Source organism: Leptodactylus fuscus, chromosome 1 (assembly GCF_031893055.1).
Source record: "Leptodactylus fuscus isolate aLepFus1 chromosome 1, aLepFus1.hap2, whole genome shotgun sequence".
Lineage (NCBI taxonomy): Eukaryota > Metazoa > Chordata > Amphibia > Anura > Leptodactylidae > Leptodactylus > Leptodactylus fuscus.
In genome coordinates this window covers 236,915,665-236,926,398 of record NC_134265.1, presented here as the reverse complement: position 1 = coordinate 236,926,398, position 10,734 = coordinate 236,915,665, and the positions used below count along the sequence as shown (strand labels likewise).

The 10,734-nt window shown below is 40.3% G+C and overlaps 1 protein-coding gene across 2 annotated transcripts in view; it reads right to left on the bottom strand.

Annotated features, from left to right (window-relative positions):
• Window positions 1-2,559: 2,559 nt before the first annotated feature.
• The window catches only part of CDS1 (CDP-diacylglycerol synthase 1), a 62,698-nt gene continuing 54,523 nt past the window's right edge, over window positions 2,560-10,734 (bottom strand). Inside the window, exons 10-13 of one of the 2 annotated variants that reach the window (XM_075284741.1) lie at window positions 8,740-8,892; window positions 8,197-8,319; window positions 7,231-7,334; window positions 2,560-4,377 (exon numbers count right to left, since the gene is read on the bottom strand). In XM_075284741.1, the coding sequence (XP_075140842.1) occupies window positions 4,266-4,377; window positions 7,231-7,334; window positions 8,197-8,319; window positions 8,740-8,892 (492 nt within the window). In that variant the 3' untranslated portion in view covers window positions 2,560-4,265. The remainder of the gene's footprint in view (window positions 4,378-7,230; window positions 7,335-8,196; window positions 8,320-8,739; window positions 8,893-10,734) is intronic. The other variant, XM_075284749.1, reaches the window with a different exon arrangement.

Genomic DNA, 10,734 nt, shown 5'->3' with positions numbered 1-10,734 from the left:
TAAAGTCCTCAACACCGCTCCGCCAATTTGTGCAACTTGGAATGGTCGTCCACTAACTAATGTAAGTAAAAGCCATGATTCTAATGCATCAGTCTATGTGGACTTGAAAACGGCTTTTATGAAGCTGAAATGGAAAAAATAAATATTAGGTATTCAGAAGTTTTGGGGCGCCTTGTAAATTCTGCCCTTTTTTTTTTTTTTAATACATGATTCACTTGTTTCAAGCCTTAACCTGACATGCCCTGTATGAGTATATGGAAGTACTCTGATTTGTCTGGATAGATGCACATCTGAAGAAGGGACAACACTATGTGGATAGATTTCTACTAAGTGCTTGTCTGTCAATGGGTGCACCAGAACTTGCTTCCATAACCTGTAGCCATACATTGTGGAAAAGCTCGGGTTTTTTATTGCCAATTTTTACAGTGTTTTTACAGCCAAAACCAAAACTGGCTTTAAAGGGAATGAAAAATAGAAAGGAAGCTCCTACACGTCTCCTTTCTGCTCAATCTAATCTAAATCTGCAACAAAAAACACAACTTTCTGCAATGTTTGGCCTCAGCCTAATCAGGTTTTCTTTAATTAAAACATAATTACGGTATGTAAAATCTGAAGACAATGTCAATGGAAGATATAGATAAAAAGAAAAGAATGTAGAACCTATTTGGAACAATGGACATGATTTACTATTGTGGTTTCAACTAGCCATTGGCATATACAAGGCGCACCATTTATGCGGTGCATCTAGGTCGGGCTAGAATTTTCTGACATGTGGGCGTGGAATCTCAATAAAAGTGGGCGCAGCTTATATACGCCATGATGCACCAAAATAGTATCAAAAAAATTCTACCACATATCAAGCCAACTAAAAGTATAACTGCAGTCTCGTCAGTCTAAAGATATACCAGATCTATCATCCAGCCTCAGTCACTGTGATAAATCTGGCGTATTTTCAGACATTGTAAATTTATACTAATAGTCAATCTGGTCCAATGAATGTTATAAAATATACATGTACCCAATAGATCAGCTTATCAGGTGTTGTACTGGAAGACTCACAAACACTGGACTACGCATCTGTTAGAAGCAGGATATACGGTTTTTCCTATTTCTACTAATAAAGAAATGCTTCAATGAATTTAGCATCTTAATCTGTAGTTGTAAAGCACAATTCTAACTAGTAATTCATTACCATTATTATTAGAAGAGATGTCATCTAATTTATGAATGGAAATACAGAGTCCAGTATGACATATTGTTATATATCCCATCTACAAAGGGTGTTTTACGAATGCTAGCGCTACACTGACTTTACAGAATATTAGATGTGGACTATGCGGTGGGCTCAAGGCCAGTTATATAGCTGTGTACATAAGGGCATAAACTTCTTCTATATAAATATATGTCTAGACTTGCACTGGCCATTAAGAATTCCAAAGTATCTCAAATGTAAAATCCAAGTCATTCTCGTATAGCATATTGATACGGAATCTATCACTCATGCATGCCATTCAGATTAGGTATCCTTTCCTATGTTTTCTCAGTGGTGGATCATCGTAAAGACTGAATTGGACGGTGGCTGCACACCTGCCTGTATCTCTCCAGTGAAGGCTATAGGATTTAAGAAACATATATTCTAAGTGTATTCTCTCTTTCAATTACAAAGACAAGTTAACCTTGGTAATAGCATACTTCTATTACTGGAAATGCTTGGTTTACAGACTGGAGTGCCTCAGAAAGGGACAACTGTGGCATAAAATGAAATGGAGTGCTAGACTCCTATTGTTTATAATGGAGGAAAGGGGTTTTTTTTTTTGTCTTTTTTCTTTTCATAGAAAAGGACCTGACATCATTTCAGTTATATGTTTTTGTAAATAATTGTATGCAAAATGAAATAGCAAATCTGGCAACTCTTTACTCATAGATCTGTATTGTGCTCTTCTTGCGTTATTTTTTCCAGAAAATTAAAGAGATTCTATCATTAAAATGGAATTTTTTCTCCCTAACACGTAGGAATGGCCTTAAGAAAGACTATTCTTCTCCTACCTTTGGATGTCTTCTCTTCGCCACCGTTCCGTAGGTATCCTGGTTTTCTTCAGTATGTTAACGAGTTCTCTCGCAGTGCTGCAAAAGAACTCTCCAGCAATGGCCTCTGTCTTCTTCTGGCACGCCCTCTCCGCGACATCTTCTTCCGGATTTCAATGTCATGCATGAGTGTACTGTATAAGCGGCCACAAGAAAATGGCCACAGACATGCGCAGTCGGCTCCATGCGTGCCATTTAAAGCCAGAAGAAGCCATCGGAAGAAGACATTGCAGAGAGGCATGCCAGAAGAAGATAGAGGCCCGTTGCTGGAGAGTTTTCTCGCAGCATTGGGTATGCCCCCAGTGCTGTCTGAGTGCTGGGGACCGCCCCCAGTGCTGCGAGAAAACTCATTAGCATGCTGAAGAAAACCAGTATATCTACGGAACGGTGGCGCAGGGAAGACTTCTAAAGGTAGGAGAAGAATAGCCTTTTTTAAGGCTATTCCTACGTGTTAGGGAGAAAAAATTACATTTTAATGATTGAATCTCTTTAAGAATAAACCGATAGCTGGGCATTTCCTTTTCACATGTCAATAGGGGTGGTCAGCCCTGGTAATACGATGAGATAGTGTGCAGGCACTCCCTCCCAATTGGTAAGGAAGGGTACATATCACATAACTATATGGCTGAGCCAGAATTTTTATATGAAGCAGAACACAAATACGTCCTAAAACAGATGTCAGGTCCTCTTTATGTAATTCAATATATCATCTTAAAAAACTACTTAGCGGCAAAGGATCAGGCAAGGTTTCTTGCCAGAAATAATGTAAAGTCAATAGGATCCTTACAGACTTGTCATTTAATCAACTAATTTTTCGAATTAAAGAAGTGGCTTCAAAACATTTATTGTGTTAAAACTAGCATAGTCCACACTGTAGTCAGCTAGTACTGGTAGGCACGGAAGACCCTTCCCTACAGTTCCCAATGAAGAGCAGTATTCCATGTAAACCTTAATATGTACTCAATAACTGTGTACTGTTCCTAAAATAAATACACAGACTTTATCCTAGGTATTAAAAAAGATCATAGAACGTAGTGAACTTTCCATTCAGGAAGAAGGATTTAGTGCACATAAAAGCTGCACAAAGGACGGCACAAAGCATGTACAGAATCAATTCAGCAGAAGGGAAGCGCCTGTGCTAAAGCCCAAGGAATTCTGGCCGTGATACAAGATCACTTTAAGATCTGAATTCTGAAGACATCGTTCAATCTACTTGGACAGAACTGAGGGAGTTCACAGTTTATTACAAAATCATTCTCTTCCATCACCCAGACTTCCTATAGTAGAACTGTAGGTTGTCATAAATTCCCACCATTCATTACTAACTACAGATGAGCGAGTACAATTCAATATCCCAGTTTCAAATAGCACGCACCCATAGGAATGAATGGACGTAGCCGGCACGCAGGGGGTTAAGCGGACGGCCGCCGGCAAAGTCTGCATGCCGGCCGCTTTCATTCATTCCTATGGGTGCGTGCTATAGTACTCGCTCATCTCTATTACTAACCTTTGAGATTCATAGAGTTACATCAATTTCTTTTTGATTCTGAAGAAAAGAAAGCAGCATCTCAGTCCATCTACATAAAACATGTAGTACTGCCCTATAACACAGACCTCACATGGGAGCACTGAATGACTATGAGTTTCGCATGTATAGCGTACAGTAAATAAATACCATTACATTGTCTCCTAGAACATTTAAAATCTGCTAAAACAATCTTGGTGTTCATTGAAACATAAAATCTATCCCATAAAAGCAATATAGAGAAAGTGGAATTACAGAGCCATCTATTCAGCAAGAAGAGGTACACAGTGTGATAAGTAAACAATATGTCGGTCCCTTCCTATAAGAACTTGTGCACAGAGTCATCATTGAAGGAACTGCCCTCCTTCTTTAATATACTCACATGGAAATATAAGCTATTGGGGTATAGTACCCATACAGAATGTTTAGGCCTAGTGGAAAGATACCGTTCCAACATTCAGAGCTTCACTCAGCAGATTCATGTGTTTGATGGACAAGGATTGTGGGAAGGATAAGACAGCCATGTGCCTTCGCTACAGGGAACTAGCAAGGGAAAAAAAGTGAGTCTTTGGTTGTATGCTCTGGAGTCAGTGCAATAGCTCTGGCGCCATGAATATAGTCTTTGACATGAAGGTTACAGGTCAAATAGTGCTCCTCAGAGGACCCCTTTCTCCATTAAGTGGGTCTTCAACGCTTTGTAGATATTTAGTTGTTGTTCTGGCTGTAGTGTTAATAGTTGCTGCAGGACTTTGCTGGGATTTGGACCCCTAGAAATAGAGAAAATGAAAAACTGGATTAAAAATACGTATTGATTCATTATTTGATAAATGAAGAGGCTTGTGGCAATATAGGGAAATCCTTATTTACTCCTAATATTGGAGAACAGGGGAATTGGGTTCCTTTGGAGGTAATTTTTGTTAGCAGACAGATGGAGAGAGACTATGGTCCAGAGAGAGCAGTATACACTCAGCCCTCCCACCTCTACCTAAGAACCAAAAAAGTAATGCTTCTTAGGCACCATACTGCTTGGAGAAACCAAAGAAGATGTAAAGTGTGTCCTCATTTAGCACTCGACTACAGCTCTAAAACTGGGCACAAATATTAGATTCTTGTTGGCCAATATTGCTCATGATTGGACATGTAGATGCCATGAACAGATTATCATACAACATCCCAGCCAAGTATCAGTACATAATCCTATCATGTCCAAATCTAGAGTATGCAGCCCTATTTTTACACATCATATGAGAAATCATTTCCAATATTTTCAAGGAAACCTTTTAAAGGGGATATATCAAATTTTCAACCTATCACCAGTCTACAGGATCAGAGTTAAGTGTGCAAACAATGGGGGTCTAACCACTAAGTCCACCCACCACCAATGATAAGAACTGGGTCCTGTGGCCCTCCATCTGAGCATGTACATTTTTATAAAGGTTCCCATTAACATAACCATATTTAAAAACCGTAGACAATTAAAAGTTAAAGAGGACCTTTCACCACTTTTGGGCACAGGCAGTTCTATATACTGCCAGAAAGCTGACAGTGCGCTGAATTCAGCGCACTGTCGGCTTTCCCGATCTGTGCCCGGTGTGAAGAGCTTACGGCCCGGTACCGTAGCTCTTCTATGGTCAGAAGGGCGTTTCTGACCATTAGCCAGAGACGTCCTTCTGCCTCGCGGCGCCAATCGCTCTGTGCTGTGGAGCGGGGAGGAACGCCCCCTCCCTCTGCTCACACAGCTTGTCCGTAGACTAGCATTATCAGGAGAGGAAGGGGGGAGTTCCTCCCCACTCCACAGCACAGTGCGATTGGCGCCGCGAGGCAGAAGGACGTTCCTGGCTAATGGTCAGAAACGCCCTTCTGACTGTAAAGCGCTACGGTACCGGGACCGATAGCGCTTTACACCGGGCACGGATCGGGAAAGCCAACAGTGCGCTGAATTCAGCGCACTGTCAGCTTTCTGGCAGTATATAACAATGCCTGTGCCCAGATATGGTGAAAGGTCCTCTTTAAACATCTTTTCAAAATATAAATTTGGTTGGGTTTCAAAATATACAGAAACAGTCTGCTGTTTTGATCGGTTACCAATGGATACGACCATGAATGCAGAAACTTTCTATACTTTGGAGCCCCACCATGATTTTGTTTTTTTTGCTGGGTTCTTGTTCATATAGTGTACCTGCCTGATAACCCATCCACAATAAGGTAATCATGGATGGGTTTCTGACATGTCCCAGGCTGTAGAAAGTTCCTCCATTTGTGGTCTTAGCCATCGGCAAGCGATCAAGACAACAGATTGCCACAGCTAAGATGGTTACAGAAAATCTTAACCCTCCCCAACATCTACTGTAATAGTACGGTGAATGTCGGGTATTTAAATATGTCGGCCGCTTAGTAGCTGAGCAGCCACCATAGCCACCGGGTCTCTACTGTATAATACTAAACGTTTAAATCACCCCCCTTTTCCTAGACTACATAAATAAGTTCTGAATTACTGTGAAACATATACCCATTATGTATCCTTGTATCTGAAAACACCCAGTCTACAAACTTTTATAAACATTTTTCCTGTATGGTGAATGTATAAATAAAAAAAGATATTAAAAAATTATGGGTGTCAGAATATGGCGATATTTTTTTCTTTTTTGCAAAGTCTTTTATTTTTATTAAGGGGTGAAAAACTATATATATTTGGTATCCATGGAATCGTACTGAAACATAGAATACAGATGACATGTCATTTTGGCTGCAGAGTCAATGCCGTAAAAACGAAGCCCATACGAGAGTCGAACAAATGCAATTTTTCTCCATTTCCACCCCATTTGGAATTTTTTTTTCCAGGTACATTGTACAGAATAATACATAGTACCATTATGAAGAACAGTTTGTCTATAAAACACTGAGCCCTCAAATGGCTCTGTGAATTGAAAGGTTATGGGGTTTGAAAGATGGGTAGTAAAAAATGAAAATTTTTAATAATTTATATTTGGAATTTTTACTTCGATTTGTAGACAGTTAAATGATATTGTTATTTTTCTGGGATTATCCCTTTAAGTAGCTCTGGCAGTCCTTTGTTATGTCATTCAACTATAATTATCCACTGTTCTCGTGATGGGGAGGGGGGGTCTCCCAAGTGCCAAATTTAGACTTCTACATATGTAACCACAAAATCTCAAGAATTTTGGAAGAATTTTGCTATAGTATAATGTAGAATTCAGTAGTGATGGTAGAGCTGTGAAATTAAGCAAATGAATTAGATTTATTCACCTTGTCAAAAAATTGCATTTCTAATTTTCACAAGAATCATGAAATTTGTGTTAGCCCTGCTTGAGAGTCTGATATATTCCATGCAGGCTTTGTCTTCCCTGATGCAAACCATGATACATACTTTCTTCACTGAAGGATCATGAAGTTACCTTACCAAACTTTTTTTTTTTTTTTTTTATTTATTTAAGCAAATGCTTGAAAATCGAGATGAAAAAACTGGGATTTTATCTTTAGGCTACAAATACAAAAGCTCACAAGTCTAATTTATTTTAGAATGATTTTTATATTTAAACATAATTTCCATGACCCCATTCATTTTACGCTAAAGTAATACAAGAAAGAAGACCTCCTACCTTATGAAGCTTGCGATATACACATGGACAAAGGTGGCCATCAAATACTGGCAGTCAAATCGGTCCATAATGCCACCATGTCCAGGAATGGTGTCAGCAAAATCCTGGAAAATATCAATTGTATTTGCAAATTGTCTGTTGCAAAGCAAGTAGGGAATCGAGAAACTAATATTAAAAAATGCTGCTTAAACATGTACAGCAATATAGTATAGTATGAATGAATGTTCAGGAGGTTTTCTGGTTTTATATAAATAAAAGTTATGAAAGCAAAGAAGTGGTCAGCTCAACCGGAAGATTCACTCGATCCAGTCTCCAAGTCACAAGCCAAACACAGCAGAGATCAAACACTTGGGTAAAAGTCCATCATTTTATTAGTAAACCATTAAAATCTATGTAGAGATTAGCATAAACATATGGAATCCATGCAGTGCACCACTGAGGTCTGAGATGCATAAACCACTGTTCCCCGAGGGTGCACTGGAGGGATTCTATAGATTTGTGCTAATCTGTACATAGATTTTAATGGCTTACTAATAAAATGGTGGATTTTTAACTAAATGCTGGATTAGTGTTGTGCTTGGACTATAAGTAAAGCTCAGTTTGGTCACATATACACACCTGACCTCCACTGTAGTTTCCCCCTAGAATGGTACAAAAAAAAGCTAAAGGGGAAATTTATGCCAATGTGGTGGCACCCTGCATCCATCTGAGGTTCCAGGCGTAGGCCAAGGCCAGCAAGAAGGCAGACAATTACCGTATATACATGTCTTAGCAGAGAGCAGCCCTAGCTCTGCTCAAGTTGGAATGGAATCTGTATTTGTAAAAAATACATAATCAAAAATGGCGGAAATAGCATATATGTCTATATCTGTGTAATCCACAAATGATCTAGTGGCTTTTAAAAAAATAGTTGGACAGGTAACAATATAGACACAATGGATTTCAGTACCTGCAATGAGAACTTACCTTAATTTTAAAGGCTCGCTTAAAGCCACTAGCAAAGAAACCTCCAAATGGCCCAATGAGAGAACCGAATGTTGATAGGGCAATGCTGTGTACCTGGAATGGGTAAAGGCCAACTGTCCTCTGCTTAAATAAAGACAATATTGTCAGAGCTGCCCTATAATTCTAACTTTTAGCTATTATAGAGAAATCAAAGACAAAAGGAAAGCCTTCACATAGACCACTGAATAATAATAATAATACTAGTGTAATCCATAAACCATCAACATTGGAATCATGGGATTGTCTATTAACCCACGGACACAGGGAGTGCTGTCATTCACCATGTGGGCAGAATAAGCAGGACGCCCTGCTGTCAGAATTTATCTTGCTTTTTACGCAGAAACTCTCCTTGTAATCCTATAAACCTATAGAACGCAGTTCAGCTCCTCTCCCTGGATTATACCCTGCTCTCAAAGAGGGCAGCAGAAATCACTGGGCCACACTTTTCATCATGATAAATATTCTGATGTAGAAGACAATGAAAATACAAGAGTGAGCGCTTACCCATCCCACCAGCGCCTGCAGATAAGGGGGGACAGCGTAATCGTGGATTCTGAACAGCTCGGATGGTTCACAGCTGGTCGAGAAGCTGTTAGTTTCACTGTTATACTCCACAGGACATACAAAGTACTGAAACTGGGCCAGAATGTACGAAAACTGAAAAAGAGCCGTGAGTGAAGTTACAAAAAATTAACCAAGAATTTATATACTAAGCGATCTATGGATTAACCCCATCCTCTTGCAACCAGTTTACGTTTTTCAATTTTCGTTTTTTACTCCCCTCCTTTCAAAAGACATAATTTTTTTTCTATTCACTAAGGTCTCATTCACATCTGCGCCCGTACTCCGTTCTGCAGGTTTCCGTTTGCTGCACAAAACAGAGGCAGGAGATGGAAACCTGCCAGCATGTTTCAATCCTATTCATTTGTTTTATGCACTACATGCAGTACTCTGTGTCCGGTTTTAAAAAAAATGGTTTTGCCGCGGAGAGCTCACGGCCGGACTCGGCATGACAGGTTTCCGAAACCTGAAAACGGAGTTCAGGTGCTGGTGTGAACCCGGCGTAAGCTGTACTTGGCTTCATTTTTGAAGGAAAAATTGTGTTTTGTATTGGTACCATTTAATATTACATATGATGCACTAGGAATCTGGAAGAAAAAAAATCAGAAAGGGGTGAAACTGGAGAAAAATGCCATTTGTGCCACTTACTTATGAATTTTGTTTTTATGGTGTTCACTGGGCAGCCAAAAAATTCATGGGGATATCAATCATTACAATTGTAGCGGCGATGCACACGTGCTGCTGGTAGATAGATGCCTCAGTAAAACAGTCGAAAGATGGCAGCTATGGTGGACGCTCAGTTTCTCATTAGCGGTCCAACAGCTGTTATTCACATTGATCAGCTGTTCTCAACAATGGAAACACAGAGAATGGTGCAACCAGCAGACAGCTCTGTTCTATGACTAGGGGCTGAAAGACTTCTGGACCAGGTTATGGGGATAATATCTTTCCTTGAGGAGAGAGCACCTTGACAGGCGTACGGAGTCTTACTAAGCTATTTTTGCTCTGCTGGGGGATTGTGGGAAAAATATGCAAATCTGTTTTCCAAGCTGTAAATATGGGAAGAATATGCAAATCCGCCTTCCATGATGTAATTAGGAAGACAGTTGCTGCCTCATTGTTGCAAACCAATAGAGGGCGCTCACTGGAATGTGCAAGCCTGTCTTAAGACAGGATTCCAGTGAAATAACCCAATAATGGCTGCTCCCTTTAGCCTCATGCCCGACCTTCCAAGAGGCCTTTGTTTAGCAATGACGCTGGGATTATTACCAGGTTATAGTCTCTCAATCGAGGACAGCTGTTTCGATCTGGTTGGATCTCATCAGCCCGATGTAGAGAGGACTATAACCTGGTAGAGGCGGATTTGCATATTCTTCCCATAGTTCCTTGCAAAGTGGAGTGCTAAAGGCTTAACAAATCTCCACACACCTATATGGTGGTCTCTCCCTAAGGAGTGACAATATCCCCCGAACCCTGTCTAAGCCTCTCACCTCTACCAGGTTATAGTCCTCTCTACATCGGGCTGATGAGATCCAACCAGATTGAAACAGCTGTCCTCGATTGAGAGACTATAACCTGGTAATAATCCCAGCGTCATTACTAAACAAAGGTCGGGCATGAGGCTAAAGGGAGCAGCCATTATTGGGTTATTTCACTGGAATCCTGTCTTAAGACAGGCTTGCACATTCCAGTGAGCGCCCTCTATTGGTTTGCAACAATGAGGCAGCAACTGTCTTCCTAATTACATCATGGAAGGCGGATTTGCATATTCTTCCCATAGTTCCTTGCAAAGTGGAGTGCTAAAGGCTTAACAAATCTCCACACACCTATATGGTGGTCTCTCCCTAAGGAGTGACAATATCCCCCGAACCCAAGCTGTAAATAGGAAAACATTGCCTCTGTTTGCTGCCCTCTAGGGGTAGCCCTCTTATACATCAT